This window comes from Podarcis filfolensis (assembly GCF_964270895.1).
Source record: "Podarcis filfolensis genome assembly, chromosome: 9".
In the NCBI taxonomy this organism is placed as follows: Eukaryota; Metazoa; Chordata; class Lepidosauria; order Squamata; family Lacertidae; genus Podarcis; species Podarcis filfolensis.
This window is the reverse complement of record NC_139610.1, coordinates 19,026,367-19,047,078: the sequence shown is the minus strand read 5'-3', so window position 1 is coordinate 19,047,078 and position 20,712 is coordinate 19,026,367. Positions and strand designations below refer to the sequence as shown.

The window sequence follows — 20,712 nt, the reverse complement described above, 5'->3', positions numbered from 1 at the left end:
TGATAGCCAGGCGTAAGCTTTGACTGTCAAATTCACTCTGGAAAAAGAGTGAATAGGGGTCCAACCTCTGATGCGCTGAAAAAGCTGTTTTCTGTGTCAAGAGACCAAGAAGCTGTCAACTCCTGGGAGCTCTGGTGGGGTTAAGTGACTTAAGAACCAAGGAGTCTACATCTTGCCCAAAAGCCACATAAGAGCCCTGATGTGTGTGTGATCTGCAAAAGCCTCTCTTTCTTAATTATTTCTGGAAATTTATAATTTATAACTCAAGAGAAATTTATCCATCTGCCAGTGGAAATTTACATTTGATGCATGAGCTGCTTTTTGGCTTCAAGTAGAAGGGAAGAGAAGTCGATTGTTAAAGGGTTGAAGGCAGAACCAAAAGCCTGTTTTAATGGCTTGAGAAAAGAAAGTTGCAAATGAACGGGACACTTGTGTGTGTCAATAATTTTTATTTCATGTTGTTTATTTTTGTTTTCTCGATGTAAATGTTGCTTAGAAATCAAAAGTAAATGTGCACTTGATACTTCCTCCACGGGAAAGGAACTTCTCTATTCTAATAAGAGATATGGCTGCGAAGATCTTAAGGTGGAGACAGGAGATGTAATGAGACTGAATTGTTAATAAGATCATGAAAATTCAGTCTGGCAAGTATACCTATATTTGGGCATTCCGCTGACTGTTGGCATGCTTCAGCAAATGTTTGATGAGCAAATAAAATTGACTAAAGTTCCAATGGGGTCTAATCCAGTGAGGAATGAAAATAAACCAGGAATGAATGAAATGAAAGGCAGAATCAGAGACGATACAGAGACTTTGGAGAAGAATATGGATAAAGGACTGGCAGAATCAGAGAGTGAAATGGTAGAGTTGGAGGGAATAGATGGTGCATTGGAAAAGTCCTTTACACAAGTGTTTGGAGGAATAAAACAGCCATATGGTGTTGTGATTCTGGAGGAGTAGAATGAAGTCATGGATGGAGACATGGATAGACATCTGGATCTGGCATTGATAAGAGCTGAGAGAGAAAGGGCTCTGTGTACAACTTGGAGTGAACTCAGAGGGGAAAGGTACTCTGGTGCTTTCCTTGGGAAAAGAATAGAAGAAATGTAAATGGAAGATGTAATTTTTTTAGATAAGGATGGAACGCAACAGGAACTGAAGATACAGAACTGGGTGCGAATTAATGGATACGTAACAAGAAAAGAACTATGGAATAATATCTCAATATATGATCACCGTGGAAAGACTCGTACATGGACAAAGATGGAAAGATTTATTATTGTTTAATAAGGGGGACTGGTTGTTGAAGGCAAAGTGATTATGTTTGATTGGAGAAAAATCATTACAGATATTTATTACTAAGAGAATCCCTTTTGAACTTCTTGTGTGAAAAGAAAAAACGAACAAATTTCACACATTTGAGTCTGAAGATTGGGAAAATTTTAACAGAAAGCAGAACAGTTGGATGTCATCCTAGGGCAAATGTTACAAATATATTTTCCTTTAATGTAGTGGGCAGATGTAAAATCAGGAGTCCTTTTATTTATTTTTCATTCTTCTTTTCTTTCTCTTTTTTTCTTTCTTTTTCCCCCCCTTTTGTGTCCTCTGCTCTGAGCCATTATTGGGGTCCAAGGATTACACACACACGAAGGTGGTGTATAGTTGGTGGCAGGACCCCGAGTGAGAGGCAGGGAAGTGAAGATCTCCCAGGCTGAAAGACTGGGAGAAGGAAGGAAAGCTCCCAGGTGAGAGCTGGGAAGGTCCATCAATTTCTGTTGGTGACAAGGATTAAGAGCTACATTTAAGAGAAGACTCTTGTGTTTTCTTTTCTCTTTCCTTCTTTGTTTTTGTTATTTAGATTAGTTTCTTTTACCTTATTGTCTCATGAAAAAGCTTTAAAGAAATCTTAAGGAAAAAAGGGGGAATACAATCACAGAGTACATAAACTTTAAATAATTGTTCCTTTGCAGACCTACAGTGGCTCTGATATAGACCTCTATTCTTTTGGGAGTCCTATTAACACCTCCATGTTTTTTACAATATTATTACACCTCGTGATTGAAAGCAAATCTTTGGTGAGTACGTTGTTCATTCTAAGGTACACTTTGCAAATTGCTCTTGGACAGGGTCAAGTTAACATTTATAATCTCGTCACATGGTGGATGTTGATGCTTAAATGTGCCCGCACAAAGTGTGGGGTGGTATTTTCAGCACCACAGCAGCCTTCAGTAGTTGATGAGATAGATACCCATTCTAACCGTGTGAGTGCATAGCATTTGACATGTTAAATGGACACAATAAAAATCATCTTAGAATGGTGTTGCCATGTCCAAAACTAACGTGAGAATCGGGCCAATTCTTACCAAAAGTGTTTTCCTTCCTTTATGCCAGTATTGAGGACATGAGCTGTCTTGCACCTCACCCCATAGGGTCCATTCTTTAACATTTGTTCGTGAGTTCCCTTCACATGAATGAGTGTTCGGGGTGAAAGCTGAACACGATCAGTTTGGGTAGTTACTTCCAGGCGAGGGAGAGGCCTTCACTTCCTTTCACAAAACGTGAAGCAAAGTTCCTGCAGGAACCTTGGTGGGAGAAGAGTTTGAAGTTTCCACTCTCCATGTTTCTCTCTAAATTTATTGGATACAGAGTATTCATACATACACACCCAAGGTGAAGTCTTATCTTGCCCAACTTCTCATCCCTCTGCCTCCCAGTTCTTTTGAGCAGAACCTGTGAACAGCCCCTGAGAAAAAGGAAGAGGGAGGGAGGCAGGGAACTAATTGCTAATTTACTCCTCAGAAGCCAGCTTGTCCCATCTGCAAGTTCCTCCCCTGAACCATATTCCTACCTTTAGAGCTAGTGTGGGGAATCTTTGGCCCTTCAGATGTTGTTGAACTACAGCTCACATCGGCCTCTGCAAGAATGGCCAGGGATGATGGGAGTTGTTGTTGTTCAGCAAGAGTGTCAGAGGTTTCCCACCCACACCTGCTTTAGAGAGTATTAGCAATGATGTCATAACAAGGGCGGTGCTTTTTGTAACAGAAATTCTTGCCCCAATTAACTAAAATTATTGTTTTTACATGGCAGCAGAGGAGAGAGGCAGAAACTGGGGTGGCTGAATAGCTACCTCTTATTACTGCAGAAAAGGAGACTGAACACTGAGAAGGGAGGAGGTAGCAAGGATTATTTTCCTGCCAGGGCAAGCAGAGTATATGACTTTCCAGACTGCCCTTTCTAGGAATTTAAAGGGAAACGCCCTGTGTCTTAACCCTTTGCTTACCTAATAAAGCATGTAAAAAAAGTTTTGGGGGGCTGCAATATTATTTCCCACATTAACAAGCCTGATGAACTTCTTTCTAGCTCCTCTATTTTAGACCTTTCCTCCTTGTGAATCCCAACACAGCGAGGTAGGGTTAAGAAAGAACCCTAGTGAAAGAACTTCCCAGTGGGTGAAGATGAGGGGAATCTCCTTGGAACATCCTCAGCCTCCCTTAATCTAAGGGTGCTGCTGGGCCAAGGCAGCGGCAAAGGGCTGTGGCATCTCCTGGGTCTTGGCTTCTGTCAGGGCACTGTAGGCCAGCCAGCACTATGAAGAAAAGGCCAATGAATGGCTTCAGTGCCTTCTGTGCCTCAGACCTGGGCGGCCACAGCAAGAGCAATGAAACCACCCTTTCTGTCTTAGCAGAGAATGAGCTGCCACTAATAATAATAATAATAATTTATTATTTATACCCTGCCCATCTGGGTGGGTTTCCCCAGCCACTCTGGGCGGCTTCCAACAGAACATTAAAATACAATAGTCTATTAAACATTAAAAGCTTCCCTAAACAGGGCTGCCTTCAGATGTCTTCTAAAAGTCTGGTAGTTGCTTTTCTCTTTGACATCTGGTGGGAGGGGGTTCCACAGGGTGGGTGCCATTACCGAGAAGGCCCTCTGCCTGGTTCCCTGTAACTTGGCTTCTCGCGGCGAGGGAACTGCCAGAAGACCCTTGGCGCTGGACCTCAGTGAGCAGCATGCCTCCCCCACCCCGTTGGGCGTGGCCATGTAATAGGTGGGAACTTACCTTTGATGGGTACTGTATGGGACCTTCCTCAAATCAGAAGAAGCTGCTTGCAGCCTTTGTTCACATGAAGCCCATCCACCCATGGCCACTTGGAAATCTGGAGAAGCAAGGGGGGGGGTTAACCCTCAGCTTAACTGCATGGGTAGAGTCTTCAGACAACTGCTTCCCCAGTTAACAGGTGCCACACAGTGACCTTTCAAGCAGCTGCCCTGCAGCACAGTTACCTGAGCCCACCCTTAAACATTAGGGGCTAAGAACCATGGAAACAGTGCTAGTTTGGAATGGTGAATGAATATGTGATTCTCTGAGCTCGTACCGCTGCCTTTCAGTTCTTCAGAAATGGAAGCAGATTCTGTCTCACTCCGTTTGTTCTTCTGTGGTGTGTGTTGTTGTTTTTTAATTTCAGAATGTGGCACACTTCTCTGTTCTAGCTGGTAGCGTCTTCCTGTTCTTCAGCATTATTGGGACCTTTGGAGCTACCTGCATCCTCTGCAACCCACCAGCCAATCCATATTGGATAATTCAGAAACATTTGTCTACTCCAAGGTTTTATCTGGTGTGCATGCTTGCAACTCTTTTGGCTCTTCTTCCAAGGTATTTTATTGGTTTGGGACCAAGCATTGTGGTGTAGATAGAAATTCATTGTTGCTGTGATTCTTCTGTCACATGTGACAGAGCAACAAACCTGTACGTAAAGTCAGTAGGAAATTGCAGCTAATTCTGTCCAACTGCTGAATACAAACACATGTTGGAGAACACATGTAACATTCACGCTTTACATTTTTACTTGTTCACTTAAAAAACACCTTAGTAGTACTAAAGATTTATTGACCATTGTAGAAAAGCTATGCTGAATCAAGCAAAAAGAGGTCATTCTTCACTTTAGGTCTAAGTCTCATTGGGGTGGTAAATGCGTGGTCTGGACTGTACCACTTCAGACTCCAAGTGGGAGCTCACATAATTGAATTATCCCAACCTGACCTCCCCAAAATCATTCCATAAAGAAAAGTAGATGTTAAGAAAAATATTTCTAGCCCATCAAGCCTTTTGATAGGCTTGTTTTCCTCAAGGGAGAAATGTCTTCCTCCCTTGGGGAAGCATTCTGTTGCATGACCTCCACTTGTAGGCTAAAGTGGTACTACCCAGACATTTTATCACCTCATTGGGAAATAGGTTAGTGTCTCCAATACAGAATACCTGGACTCTGGAATTATTGGCCAAACTATCCAGGGTAATAAATAACAGCACTTTCCCATCAATTTTTTAGTATCTTCGTAGTTTGGATTGCTTCTTAGTTTGGGTTCTAAGAACTAAATTTTATAAAGGGACTACACACACACACACACACACACTTTTTTCAAGTTTCTGGTCAAAATGGTTGAATAGTGCGTAACATTAGTTCAGACATCTCCTTAAAAGCTGAATATTGAGCTCAGGGCAGTTTCAGTCAATATCCAGAATTTGCCACCTTGGGCTCTGAACACTTAAGTCAGGAGGAGTTTGGGGGTAATTGGGATTTTGTCCTGCTGGTTTACTATTATATTACACTTGTATCCCGCAGTTCCTCTGAAGAACTTGAAGAAGTGGTCTATTGTCATAGCAAGTCTGTGAGGCAGGGAAGTGGCTAAATGCCACTGCTGAGATTCATAGCTGATTTGAGGTTTGAACACGGGCTTCCCCATGCCCAAGGCCACTGTAACAGCACAGTGCCATTGTAACCAGGGTTGCCATATGTCCAGAATTTCCAAGACATATCCAGAATACTACAGTTGGAAGCAGTGTCCAGGCAGAAATTGCTGAAAATCCGAATGTATGGCAACCCACACTGGCAGTGTCATTTTTGGTGATTTTCCTTAAAAATAGCTCAATAACGTCCAAAAAAGCTCAACAACCTTTCTGAAATATGGCAACCCTATTGTAACACCATAGGATCTCTGTGTTGCTGTTGCCAACATGAGCTTTTTTTTGGCTAGAGTTAGAACAGGCATCCCCAACCTGCGGCCCTCCAGATGTTTTTGGCCTACAACTCCCATGATCCCTAGTTAGCAGGACCAGTGGTCAGGGATGATGGGAATTGTAGTCCAAAACATCTGGAAGGCCGAAGGTTGGGGGTGCCTGAGTTAGAATATAAACTTTGCCTACATCCATAATCCTTAAACCATTCTCCAACATGCAGTTCGGCATTGGTTTCAGTATAATACATTTGTTAGGACAAACTTAAGTAATAATAATAATAATAATAATAATAATAATAATAATAATAATACCCCGCCCATCTGGCTGGGCCTCCCCAGCCACTCTGGGCGGCTTCCAAAAAAATATTAAAATACTGTAATACATCAAACATTAAAAGCTTCCCTAAACAGGGCTGCTTTCAGATGTTTTCTAAAAGTCTGGTAGTTGTTGTTCTCTTTGACATCTGGTGGGAGGGCGTTCCACAGGGAGGGCGCCACTACCGAGAAGGCCCTCTGCCTGATTCCCTGTAACTTGGCTTCTCGCAGTGAAGGAACCGCCAGAAGGCCTTCGGTGCTGGACCTCGGTGTCCGGGTAGAACGATGGGGGTGGAGACGCTCCTTCAGATATACTGGACCGAGGCCGTTTAGGGCTTTAAAGGTCAGCACCAACACTTTGAATTGTGCTCGGAAACGTACTGGGAGCCAATGTAGGTCTTTCAAGTCCGGTGTTATATGGTCTCGGCGGCCGCTCCCAGTCACCAGTTGGCTGCTGCGTTCTGGATTAGTTGTAGTTTCCGGGTCACCTTCAAAGGTAGCCCCACGTAGAGTGCATTGCAGTAGTCCAAGCGGGAGATAACCAGAGCTTGCACCACTCCGGCGAGGCAGTCCGCAGGCAAATAGGGTCTCAGCCTGCGTACCAGATGGTAAGAAGTAATTCCTTTTGGTATCCCAAATCTTTTCCCTAATTGTTTGAGATAAAGGTGTGAGGGAGGGAAGGAGCTTTATTACCACCTGGTGAATAAGAGCACACTGTTGAGAAGAATGCCTTTTCACAGGATGCCCTTTGCCCCAAACCAACTCTAATCCATGCCTCCACAGCTTATTTGAATCCTTCCTTATACTGTAGGTATTTGTTCAGGGTGATCCAGGCCACAGCATTTCCAACTCCACTGCTAAAGGCCAAGAACTTGGAAGGTCGGATCCTTACAGGACGGAAGAGTCTGCTGCGCAGTGCAAGTGTAGCCCCATCGTGAGGGGTAGAATTGATCACCAAGGGACAAATGGGGATTCTGGGTCTGCTAATTCTGAAGACTCATCAAAAGAAAACAACATCAAGTGTTGTGGTTTGTTGCTGTTGCCAATACAGCTAGTGTCATTTTGTAATAATGTTGGAGACAGTCTGAACAGGCACCCAAGGCACATCTGAAAATGGCGGCAGGCTGAGTTGTGAGGGCACTGAAATGTTTAAGCCCCTCAAAGGAATTCTATTCCATCACATATGGAGCTAGTGATTCTTAAGTTGGAGGGTTAGACTTTACTTCTGAAGAGGACCACACTGATATTTCTCTCGTGAATAAGGCTGATTCAGATTCTGCCTAGGGCGTATAGGAGGGTTTAAAACGCTCTGCCAAAAATAGAGTGTTATTTATGCTTTAATGTCCAAAAGAGGAAGGGTGGTACATTTAAATGATCTTTCTCACATGACTTTTCTTCTTTTTATATGAAATTCAGCCACCACCCACTGCTTGTGCTTTTTTTATAGGCAAAAAAGTACTTAGAATAATTTGTTCAAGATATAAGCAAACAAAGAAATGCTGCCCCTTGTTGCACGATGGATAAATCATTTCATATGAGCCTTGATAGCATGGAAGAGATATTTAAGCCTGGCCAGGCAACGAGGTTTTGGGATTACTGAATTTTGACTTCATTCTTTCTACTGTTATTATAATGTTTGGTTCTGGGGCAGTCAGTGTTAGAGCAGTTCTGTCTAACAAGATGCACAGTAGTTCCCTCTGAAAACAGCTGTGCAAAACCTAAATCACTTTCATAATAAAGCAGTATTTGTAACTCTTCATGGAAGCAAGATTCATAGATGATAGGAGCCACTTCTCTGGAGAATAAACTAGCTGAGGATGCAGGAAAGACATTTCTACACAAGCACAGCATTTTTGTATATATGATGATTATGTGAATGTGAGAAACTGTCTGCGCTTTTATTTCTTTATGGAAGGAATACTGTTAAATTTGTTCTTTCAGAAATGAATATTTGTACTGTAAACGGTGTGTGGTGCGGCTCCTCCTTTCTTTCCCTCTGCAAACAGATTGCTGTTTGCAGATAACAGACTTTTCACTACCCTTGCTTAAAAGAATGTTCCATAAAAAACCGATGTTAAATTGTTTAGGATTTGGGGGTGGGGTGATTCTGTTGGTTCAGTATTCTGCTAGGGACACAGCTAAACTGAACATATTCTGAATTAATTTACCAAGGTTCTGAGGAAATCCCTGAGAGGATGAAAGCACTGCATAGGTAATCAAAAACACTTCTAAACAAGATTTACTGCACAAATTTCCTTAAGACCTTTCTGCATCATATCCTGTATGTTAAGAGAAAGACCTTCCATTTAGTCCACATGTGAACCATTCTGGCACAGCTTTACCTGTAACTCAGACCTTTTGGGGAGGGTAGCCTGATTTTAACTATAATTGCTGTTATCTGCAGCTGTACCCACTTAGCATCCCCCATCTGAGTTAAAATACCGGTTTCTTCCAGCTGGCATTCAAGATTGCCTTGCCACAACAAATAGTAATCTCTATTCAATATGCAACTGTATTTTGCAGGATTATGACTCCAGGTTATCATGACCTGATTTTGTGTCACTGTGTCCAGTTGAAACATGCTCTTTCTGCTATGCTCTCCACAATGCATGTGGAAATATATAAACAACAAATATTGAAAGTATTGGTTTCTAATCATGTGTCACAATTTTTAAGGCAGGGAGTAGGAACTTTTTGGCCCTATGGGCCAGATCTTTATCTCCTGCCCACTTCCCCTTGCCAACTTCGGCACACAGGTGGGCCCTGTCAATCATCTGATGCCATAGTGGCATGTGATTGACACCTGCCACAGCCCAGCACTACATGCTCAACTATCAGTTGAGTGTCAAAAGGCCCTTTTCAGCCAAGTCCTGCCCTTAGCTGCTGTGTAAGACTGGTGCATGTGCCTTGGCCAAAGTGACTTTGCTGACCCAATGGGGAGGCCAGATTTGGCTTGCCGGACAGGAGGTTCCCAATCCCTGTTTTATTTACAGTGCACGACATGGAATAAGTCCCATGGGATTCAGTCCAACCTATTTTTGAGTAACCACACAAAGCACTGCCCTGCATCCTTCCATGTTGCTGGTGCCCCTCTTGCCTAACAGCAGTGGAAGATGCCTGCCTCAAGGGCATCTTTCCATTCTTGGAAGGAGAAGTGAGTGCCAATTCCCTGGCTTAAGCTCTAGAACAGGGGTCGGCAACCTAAGGCCCACGGGCCACAAGCGGCCCATGGGGATCGTTTAACCAGCCCATGGACCCCCACCGTCTGCTCAGGGACCGCCTTCCGCGACACTGACTGGCTTCCCATTGGCTGCAGGAAGCTTCTGCAGCCAATGGGAAGCTGCACATGCCTCCTCTGCACCGGAAATAGTGTTTGCGCATGCGTGCGCACACACTCCGGCCCACCGCAGCGTCTGCTGGACCGTGAACAAGTCCAAGCCACAAAAACTTTGCCGACCCCTGTTCTAGAAGTTTCTGTACACAGATGCAGATCCTGTAATTGTGACTGCACATAAAATACACAAGTATGCAATCTATTTTAAGTCATGGAGCCTGAATCATATGATTACTTCATACATGAGCACCATTCATCATTCACCACTGGCAAAAGAAGGAAGCGTGTACTTGATTTGGGCAACCCTTCTACATGCTACTCAAGCAACAAACAAACTGGTCACAGTTTTTTAAGCTGATAACGTGATTTTGGATTAACTTGAACTGGAGCCAAGTCCTGCTTTCCTAGATGTGCCAATCTTATTTTTTTATATTCCTTTTATCTTGCTGGACCGCACATGCTAAAGAAGAATGCATCAACCCCTTTACCATTTTCTGTTCCTTTTTAGTGCAAAAATAACAACAAAAGGGGGACCTGAGGGGGGGAAAGCCAGATGTTTTCTATAAAACAAATTATAGGAACAAAATCCAGTATTGTATTGTTATCCAAGTCCACAGTGGGAGCTTGATTTGGGGAATTTAGCACGCCTTCTTGGGGAGGGAGGGAGAATTGCCTGTTTTTGAAAGTTTATTGTTGCCTGTTTGAGCCATACAGAAACTGCAGCCGCTGACAATAAATCGCTAAACATTTAGTATTCTCTTTTTATGTTTGCAAAATGAATAAATTACATGAGACAAACTTTAAACTGCGGCAGGCAGGGTGTTTCAGGGCTATGTTTAACTTTTCTTCCTAAGTCTGTAACCAAACACTGTGAGGTCTCTGAATAACACTCGCAAACTGAAGCTTGAGGACCATTTGGCGCCTCTATTGTGTGGGCAGGTAATCCCTCCCCTACCTGGCCTGGTCTCCTTGGCAACGCTTCCCCCAGGTGGGATTGGACGACTGACTGAGGTAGGCGGAGACCTCCAGGCATCCCACCTGAGGGAAGGCAAAGCCAAGCCTATGCTGTTGGAGCCGCTCCAGATCTAGGGGCTCCACGCAAAGGGCGCCCCCCGTTTTAAGCGGGGAACGGTCATTGGCGTTCATAGAAATTGTCATTCCTGCATCTCACCGAAACATTTGTCCAGGCTATTTTTCTAGAAAAAGAGGTGCAGGAACTCACTCATTCACTTATAATGGCATAATGGCAATGGTGCCCGTCTAAGAGGTGCTGGAATTGAGTTCCGGTGAGTTCCAGCCGGAAAAAAGCTCTGCATTTGTCACTCGCAACTAACTCGTCTTACTGCTTTCAGTAGGATTTACAGTAAACTCCCAATTAAGTTCAGTGGCGCTGACTCCCAGGTAAGTGACCACAGCATTGTAACCTGAGAAAGGCTGCCTCAGGTTTGAGAAGGTCCTTGGCAAAGTAATTTCTGGTGAGCCCCTTCCTACATGAATGCCTGCCAGTCCTGTGGACTTACCTGGCAGCAGTAAGCAGTACTGTTTATTTCCAACAGTGGCATAGCACCAGTCTGGAGCATGGAAGATCTGCAAGTTGGCTGTCGCACCATTCTTCAAACTGGAGTCGCAGGCGAAAGGAAACCCAGGGCAGGGTAGGAATCAATAGTGGTCCCAGCAGACATCCAAGGCTATTGGCAGTCCTGCATGTGAACAACAAACTTTGGTTCAGGTCATTTATAAGTGAATGATAAATCTTCATAAAGTCACTTATGGCAAAAAAATCTAGCACGTATGTGCAGCTCCATGTTACCTTAGTAGCACAGGAGTATCCCAATTCACAAGATTATTTGCTATATAAACATCAGAATGGGATATACTCTATCAAGGTCTTTGATGCATCCATGGAAGGTATGTATGTGGTCCAGTCTACCCACATGCTTCAGGACTGCCCATTTGTTAGAAAAAGATTAAGTGCCCTATATGTATCAGTTCCACAGCTGAGGGGGTGACTAGAAGAACATTACTAGCCAAAAAGCAATTGCAATTTGCAATTATATCCCCATCATTGATTCATTGGGATTTTCCTTAAATAACACTTAACCCCCACTATACTTACAACTTTAAGCATTTTAGCAGCTACTGAAGCACTTAAATCAATTTTCTACAGCCTCAGATACTATGAGTTTGTGGTTGCTTGACTGCAAAGCACATATTGAAAGGTGATTGCTTCATGTGCCCTTTCAGCCTGTTAGGAAATGAGTGAAAAATGAGGGAAAGCACCACAGGAAAAAAACATTTCAGGAAATGCCTCCAAAAATAGTCCTGCATAATACTGCTCAGCTCTGCAATGCTTTTTTTTTAATGAATAGTGATCTCTTAATTTGCAAGAAATAGTTTTTTCACCTCATCAATGACCTTGAAGAGCAATCAGATTGGTACAGCCCTGGCTTGGGGCTAGAGGTCCCTATATCAGCTGCCTGGGTTCCTGGCCAGTTCTCAGGCCTGCCCTCCTCTTCTTAACTGCCACAGGAGCAGAGGAGACAGCGAGCCGCACAAAAGCTTCAGAGCTACCACTGAGATGCCAGGCTAGTTGCATGCTACTGAGAAGTACCGTATTTTTCGCTCTATAGGACACACTTTCCCCCCTCCAAAAATGAAGGGGAAATGTGTGTGCGTCCTATGGAGCAAATGCAGGCTTTCGCTGAAGCCTGGAGAGCGAGAGGGGTCGGTGCGCACCGACTCCTCTCGCTCCCCAGGCTTCAGGCAGCTATCTGCAAGCCTTCGGAACCTGGCGGGAGTTCCCACTGCGCTCGGAAGGCTTGCGGATAGCTGCCTGTGCTGGGGGCTGGGGTCGGGGGAAGCTTGGGGTTCCTCCGTCCCCAGCCCCGCAAGCTCCGGGAGTGGCGGCAAGGTTGCGCGCAATCTTGCCGCCGCTCCTGGACCTGTTTTGGGGGCTGGGGTCGGGGGAAGCTCGGGCTTCTCCCACCCCAGCCCCGTGGCTAAAAACAAAGCTGCGCGCAGCCTCTCCCGGCTAGAGAGGTTGCGTGTGGCTAAAGAGGAAGCCAAGACAGCCAGCAGGATGGATCCTGCTCGTTGTCTTTGCTTCTTTGCTCTTTGGGGCTGGGGGGGGGGATAATTGTTTTTCTTTATTTCCCCCCCCCTTAAAACTAGGTGTGCCCTATGGTCCGGTGCACCCTATGGAGCGAAAAATACGGTACGTGACAGACTTTCCTGGATTTAGGGTTGGTCTGTGAGAGTCAGGAAAAGTTGGAACCACCAGCTCCTAAATAAACTCCCATTCTGGGCTGCTTCACTGCCAAAGCTCCAACCTTGCTGACCTGGAGGAACTCTACTAATTCATTAGTTAAAAGATGATAAAAAAGAATTGTTGCATAACGTGGTCACTCAAAAGATTTGAGTACCACTGGCCTGGCATATATTCATCTTTGATATCACTATTTACCTGTACCATAGGTGCTGGCCATGTTCTAAAACAGCCTCTCCCAACCTGGTGCCCTCCAGATGCTGTGGCCCACAACTCATGTTGGCTGGGGCTGGTGGAGGTTGCAGTCTAAAGCGCCCAGCGGGCACCATTTGTGAAAGACTCCCGTAACAATGCATTGTTCATGCAAACTTTTGCCCATTTCCTCATTTTTTGGAGAACTATGTAGTCAACAGCAGTTTCTATGATCACAATAGTTTTGGATTTAAATGTAAATCTTTTAACCATTATGCCCAGTGATGTTATTTCCAGCACGCCGCAAAATGGTACATCCTAATATATGTTAAAGTAACTGAGAAATTCTGCATTTGTGTAACTCATTTCACAGCAAGTCTTTAATTAATGTGCAGTGGTTATGCACATGTATAGAGTGACAACCTTTTTAGTTTAACTTTTTCTGCTGCTGAAATTAGCGAATGAAATTAGCTATGGACACAGCAAGGAAATAGACTTGGGGTGCATTCATGACTATTGCATGGTGAAAATGAGATTTCACATGGTCTTCTACAATGAGCCAGGCAATCGATACAAAGGCCAGGTTAATTAAAGTCTTACCTTCTGAAATTGTCCAGTATTCATCACTCCATCCATATATTTGTCAACAATGCACATCAGTGTTGTTCTTCCTTTAAGATGTTGGTCTTCAAGATGTTGGTCTAAAACTCCCATCATCGCTGATCATTCTCCATGCTGGCTGGAGCTGATGTGTGTCGGAGTTCACAATGTTCTTTACAACAGAGGTAAGCTATGCAACAGCTTTACCTATTGACCATTAGATAAGCATTCACATTATACTGTTTTAGAAGCCTGCTAAAACCTATCTTTATTATTTAAACAAGCCTATTGGTATATACTTTAGTATTTGCTTTATTACTGTATTATTAGTAATTATTCTATATTACTTTATCTACACTATTAATTTGTTTATAGTTGCATGATGCTCCTAAATATTTGAAATGGAGCCCCTGAGACTCCCATGTGTTCTGCTAATAAGATCTAAATAAGATTCCTTTACATGACTTGGCCAGTCTACGACATATCTCTCCATTACAAAAAGAATACCGTACCTTAATAGATCTCATATGTTATTACTGCATCAAGGCCCCAACAACTCAGTGGGTATTAAGTTAACAAACTCACTCCTTTTCTTTCAGGGATATGAGAGATTCCAGCTGATCTGCACTCCAAGAGAATGGCTCAGAACCTCTATTCAATCTGATACGCTATTGTGAAGGGAGAAGGGGAGCTGAAACGATTTTTGTTCACAGAATTTATTTTGAAAAAATAAATATGTGCATTTTTGCTCACTTTGGGTTTAAATTAAAACAAATCATTTTGCTTACATGACATTGGTTACATATGCTGCTTTCCTAGCGGCAGTAAAACAACATTGGGAGTACGAATCTCATCAAAGGCTCCTTTCTCACAATTGTTGGATACATTTGATTGTCTCTCTACAACCACACATCTGGAGACATCTGGTACTTTAAAAACCACACTTCGGATGACATCTGGTTCCTTAAAACCCACACCACATACAAGTATTTGCATAAGCATACATAGGAGGGGGGAAGCAGTATAAAAATACCATGTATAAAATAATAGAAATATATTTTCTCTACGTGGAATGTTGTGGGGGAAATGAGAGTAAAATGAGAGTACTGTTTTCAGGAGAAATATGATATGAGCCCCAGCACACAGTTTCTACAAAGAATGGCAAAGACAATGCAGAGCTAAGAAAGCGAACGGCTATGAAGGCAGAGGGCCGAGAAGATGAGCAGGCAACCCTTTTGCCTCTGAGGGTCAAATGCAATGGTGGTCTGTGAACTGGGAGGCTGCATGCAGGCGGTGGGTGTGGGTGAGGCCTGAGTGAGCCCCTTCCCCAAGACACTTTTCCTCCTCCCCGTCCCCATCTCTCTGTACAGGCATCAGGAGAGCCTATCATGCCCCTCCTGCTGCCTCGCTTATCAGTGCTAGGAAGGTTGAGAAGCTATCCCTAGGGCTAAAAGCTGAGCAACAGGGAGGGAGGAATCAGCTGGTGATTCCAAAAGGATTCACAAAAGTTGGCTGAGGGCTGCATGAAGCCTGCGCACCACAGGATGACCACATGTAAGGTAGGGGGAAAACCTAACAGGGCCAGGGAACAGGAATTCCCATGTATTTTACGCAGCAAGTGAAAATTGGGGAAGAGTAGGCTGTAGGGAGGGGAGACCAAGTGGAACAGGGCAGGCCAGAACCTCACATACTGAATTGAACCAGTTAGCTAGATCCAGGACTCGGCTACACAGCTGCAAATATAACGTTTTAAGTGTGTTTTAAATGCATTATACAAATGTGGCACTAGATGGCGGTGGTGAGCTTATGGCAAATTCACTGAATTTATGAACACTTGACTTTTGTTTTTGAAATGTGTCCTTCAGGAATACTTTTTTAAATCTTAGTCTAGGATAACGAACGTTAAATATCTATTTGTGATTTGTAAGACTCATTTCTAAAAGTTATTTTAAAAGAGTTTCTTCGAGAGTTTACATTTTGATTTATGTAGCTAAGGATTTTTCCTACATAGATCAATGTACAAATGACCTACAGATCAGTCCACAACTGGCCTATGATAAACTCTGTAGATTTTCTCAATTGCAGCCATACTTGTATTTGAGTTTTTGGTGGTTCGGTACACACAGCAAAGGGGCTACACATATATCTATTTTATACTGGGAGAAAAACTGTCTACAACCATGGTTTGAATAAGAATACAGCTATCCTGTTTGTGTGATCATGTACATGAAAGGAAAGGCTAGCATGATACAGGCTGTACACATGGGAAACTGAAGCCTTTTTCATGATAATGGTTGCATTTTTCCAGCGGCTGAAAGCACGAAGATGGCAACCATATACAATCTTCCTTTATACAGTAGTGTACCCACATACAGAGTCACACGGTAAAATTTGTCAGTGTGGACTGGACCTTCATTATTAACCAGTTGTGGTTCAGACTACCTGTATTCAAGACAATAATGCCTGCAACTTACCTTATCCAGGGGAGAAATTTGCTCAGTTTTTCTGTGCCCCAATTCCACAGAATGAACAAAAACATAGAAAAGCACAGCGTTTTCTTTGTGGTTAAGAAAGTAGAAACAATCAAATACAGCTTTTCAATGCACATAAATAGCAACATTTAGTAATACAGTGAACATTTGTCTATTACAAGCTCCATAAGGTGCATCAAAAGAGGAGGCGAGGTTACGAGTTCTGTAACAGTAGTCAAGAGTATGTGACTGATAGTCCTGCAGGTTATGACCAAATGTTTCAAACAGTGTTTCAAAACCTCTTTCGGCTTTGAAAAAAATGTGTTTCAGACCTCTCTGTATGTAGACTTAGAAAGGCTTTCACTGGGTTGCGTTTCCAGTCTTCTATGGTTTTCAAAGGGAGGAATGCAAAACAGCTGCTTCCAGGTGCCACTTCACAAGATGGGTTGTACCAAAGCAGTACACACTTCTATAAGCGTGGGACAAACTGCACTGAATTAATGAATGTTCCATGAGAGATTCCAAAACTAAACAAATTGTTTGCCTGTCTTGTATAGCCTTTGCCCAAATGCAGACTGAAGCGAGACAGGCAAGGTTTTCTCTCCTATAATTCCTCAGAAGGGGATGATGGCCAAGTAGCTCCCATATACAACCTCACCAGGAAACTACTGCTGTGTTAGACAGTGGCCTTTAACCTGTGTTTTAGAAGCCCCAGAGAGGCCTTATAGATTTCCATAATGCACGTTTTCTGCCTGAATGCGGTGCCTGTTCTAAAACAATCTTTCCTGAAGCTGAAAGACTTATCTGCTCTCCAACCATCTGGTGTGTGCCGCATCTTTTCCTGCAGATCCTGTGGGATAAGGCAGAATTATGGCAAAGCTAGATATTGAAAATTATAAATCACATGTCACCATGGGCTTGGAGCCTGGGACTAGAGAGAAAAAGCCTCCAACTTGGATATCCTCCTAGTCGGAAAATATAGTCTTACTAAGCAAGGAGACTTTGTGAATGATTTAACTATAGCTTTTAGGACTGATTATTTATAGTTTTTAGGAACAAATTTAGATTCCAGGAGGATACTTGTTGACTTACATTTTTCATTTTTCATTGTAAATCCTATTCTGTGATGCCACAAAAGTTAGGACTACCTTGTTAAGAACACTGCAAGGATTGGGATGAGGTGCTAGTCCACACAATAAGCTATAGGGACACTTCCTGCTTAAGAGGCGATTTCATTTTGCATCTTGTAATTTGGGAAGGAAAGAAACCATTATATGACATTCTCGCTGGCACATGGATCTATTCATTCCATGAAACCACCCAGTTCTATTGCAGCCACTGTGGTTAGGATCTCCATGCAAAAGGATCCAAGTCTTAAGTGCTTTCTTTAGGTCGTTCAGTCCAGAATAAGCCTAACATGCTTGTCTTAGCCGTTAAGTTGTATGGAAATCATTTTAACCAGTTTTGTGGGTTATACTGATGGTTCTTGATTTTAAATCTGTTATTCGTTTTATGACAATCTTGTTTTAAAATGATTGGTTGACTGTTGCCATAGAATTAGGTTTGCTTTGTCTGTATTGTTTTGCTTTCCCTTGTAATGTGTATGTGATGACCACTGGTCATTATTAAGCAATAAATCTGTATCCAAAAACATGCAAAATTTGATAGCATATGAAACACCCAATTCTCTTAAAATGAGTGGAGTCCAGATTAACTTGGTGGAACCAAGAGGACAAACTAGAGTTTTAAAAAGGACTACTTATGAATAGATGTGCCCATCACCTTTGCAAATTTACAAACTATTCACTGCAAGAGATAGAAGCTGAAATTCTCTATCAGCAAATATATGTTTTTCTCTTGGTGTTTTAGAAAGCTAGTACTTCTACACAACCCCTAATGGTTTATCTCAAATACCACATTAGAAATGTGTTTATTTTTTCCTTTATGCATTCTGTTGTTAGTGTATGTGAAAGGTAACACAACACTGCTAAAGAAAAAATGCCAGAAATGATTACAAAAATATTTGACCAATTACCCAGAAGCATCTTTGGCACCAGAGGATATACCCATTCTTTTACTCTGCTCTGTTGCCTGTCATCTGCAACCCACAGAATTTATAATTCAACAGGTTTCTTCATTTCAACATCTTCATTGTTCTGGTGCGCTGCCTTTTTGTCACTCAGCACAGAATTCCTATCCTGAAGAATTAGTGGAGAAGAAATGTGTGGATGTAGATTTGCCTTTCAATCCATTCAACGAAGTGAGACACGTTGCTATAAACTCCAGGTCCCAGAATTTTGGAAAAGCAGACAGAGCCCCAAGAGGTTAAGCCAAACAATGTCCAGCGTCCAGCAGGCTGCTCGCATACAAGGGGTCCTCCACTGTCACCCTGTAAAGATATAGAGGTTATTCCACAGCATAAGGCTGCCCTTGGGAGTGAGCAACAAAGCTGGATGAACTGATCATAGAAAATAACACGATCGGGATGGTTGTTGAATAGTTCCTGTGATCTGTCATTGATGGGGGGGACTGGCATCACCTAATCACTCATGTGCTCCCTTAGGTATATTTTGACCCCTCACTGTATCAAGGTCTTCACAATTACCAGCAGTGTAGCTATACAGCCCTTTCTTGATTTTCATGCAGTTGTTTTGGAAGAGGCAAATGGTACAACACATGGCATCCTATCTTTTAATGAGGATGGTTCACAGAAAGAACATTACACAGTGAGGCTCCAGCACCGACATTGGCTTTCCAAAACCCTTTCAGGTACAATTCAAGGTTTTAGATTTACAATCCAGATCTGAATGGTTTGGCTGTATCTGCCTCCTAACCTATATCCCTTCACATCTCCTAGGATCAGCCAAGGTGGTATCAAGGATTATTGTGAGGGACGCTTGAAAGATATGGTTACCGGACAAATACTCTAGGATTTTCTAGAACCACCACCCAGCTTTCTTTGTTTGCTTGCTGTTATATAACCTGACTTTCCTTCAGGGAGAGCTAGGATAGAAGTTTAACATCACAACAAACCCTGGGAAGCAAGTTGAACTAAGAGCAAATCTCTCCAGGTCATCTAATGAGATTCCAAGCTGAGAAGGATTTGTAAAAAAGGTACAGTAACTTTTACATTTATTTAGGACTCAAAGCCAACAAAATAGCCATTTCCATCTATCACGTGATCTACTTGCTTTTTTATTCTATTGGGCTAATTTGGGTAGAGTACTCATAATCTGCAGCTATAGTTTTCATAAATTTCTCTCTGTGTGTGCATGTTCTTGTGTTTGTGTTTTTCTCTCTCCAGAACTGTCTTACCATGCAAGAGTCCACAGTGCCAGATTCATAGCCTGCACATAACATCCTGGCCGTAATGGTTTTCATGTCGAAGTACGACTGGCACTGTTCTAAGGAAATAATACGAACTTCTCCTTCCTGAAGTTTGAAAGGCACTAAATGGGGTGGGGGGAACAACTTTAGTCAAACCATATACAGCTATGCAAAAATACCATCAAATCCACAATGTATTGTTGTATAAAGTGAAGAGATTATTAACAGTCTGTTTATTGAGCATACAACCTGGCTTGGTTGCACCAAGCTTAAACAAAGATCAGACTGTGCCCAGTCTTTATTTAGCATTCATTCTTTCTTATCTATTTACATGACAATGATCCTGATGCTCATTGCTTGTTGGGTGTTTCTATGTCTTGCCATAAAACATTCATTCATTCCACATTTTTCAATACTCTTGTCACTTTCAATACTCTTGTCACTTTCCTAACTCAACAAAAAGTCTGTTGAGTATCATCATCATCATCATGATGATTCTGTCATGCTAGGGTGATCAAGAACTGCCCCTTAAAGCTCTTTCTTGATAGCTTGCTACAAAATCAATTTCTATTCTCTGGGCATATTCAAAACAATCTCCTCTTTGGCTGCACAGCCTCTGGCAAAATTATGAAATTATGATCTCAGATTAATAGTTTTGCCACGGTCTATGAACCTGCTTTGCAGGGAACTGATGTTACTTTGGAACTAATATGATCTGTACATGTGCCTGTGGCTGACCACCAGCTCAAAATTTGAAAACAAAACATATTTTATTCCCAAGCACAATTCAAAGTGTTGGTGGTGACCTTTAAAGCACTAAACAGTTCAGCCCAGTATACCTGAAGGAGCGTCTCCACCCCCATCGTTCAGCCCGGACACTGAGGTCCAGCTCCGAGGGCCTTCTGACAGTTCCCTCACTGCGAGACGTGAGGTTACAGGGAACCAGGCAGAGCGCCTTCTTGGTAGTGGCACCCGCCCTGTGGAATGCCCTCTCACCAGATGTCAAGAAATAAACAATTGTCCGACTTTTAGAAGACATCTGAAGGCAGCCCTGTTTAGGGAAGTTTTTAATGTTTGAAGTTTTATTCTGTTTTTAATGTTCTGTTGAAACCCAGCCAGATGGGTGGGGTAGAAATAATAAATTATTATTATTATTATTCTAGTACAAAACTTTGAAAAGTTTCCTATGA

General features: G+C 42.7%; 2 protein-coding genes and 1 long non-coding RNA gene across 28 annotated transcripts in view; 2 read left to right on the top strand and 1 right to left on the bottom strand.

Annotated features, from left to right (window-relative positions):
- Positions 1–10,416, top strand: part of ATP10D (ATPase phospholipid transporting 10D (putative)) — a 67,904-nt gene extending 57,488 nt beyond the window's left edge. For 19 of the 22 annotated variants that reach the window (XM_083630109.1, XM_083630101.1, XM_083630104.1 and 16 more), the window contains 3 exons: positions 1,971–2,075; positions 4,470–4,657; positions 7,145–10,416. In XM_083630109.1, the coding sequence (XP_083486235.1) occupies positions 1,971–2,075; positions 4,470–4,657; positions 7,145–7,271 (420 nt within the window). In that variant the 3' untranslated portion in view covers positions 7,272–10,416. The remainder of the gene's footprint in view (positions 1–1,970; positions 2,076–4,469; positions 4,658–7,144) is intronic. The other 3 variants (XR_014551931.1, XR_014551932.1, XR_014551930.1) reach the window with 2 other exon arrangements.
- A 2,471-nt stretch (positions 10,417–12,887) lies between these two features.
- Positions 12,888–16,100, top strand: LOC310770337. The gene is made up of 2 exons (XR_014552085.1): positions 12,888–13,909; positions 14,324–16,100. It is a non-coding gene; the product is annotated as an uncharacterized lncRNA (long non-coding RNA).
- Positions 14,425–20,712, bottom strand: part of CORIN (corin, serine peptidase) — a 109,724-nt gene continuing 103,436 nt past the window's right edge. For all 5 annotated transcript variants that reach the window (XM_083630172.1, XM_083630171.1, XM_083630175.1 and 2 more), the window contains exons 21-22: positions 19,511–19,644; positions 14,425–18,584 (exon numbers count right to left, since the gene is read on the bottom strand). In XM_083630172.1, the coding sequence (XP_083486298.1) occupies positions 18,402–18,584; positions 19,511–19,644 (317 nt within the window). In that variant the 3' untranslated portion in view covers positions 14,425–18,401. The remainder of the gene's footprint in view (positions 18,585–19,510; positions 19,645–20,712) is intronic.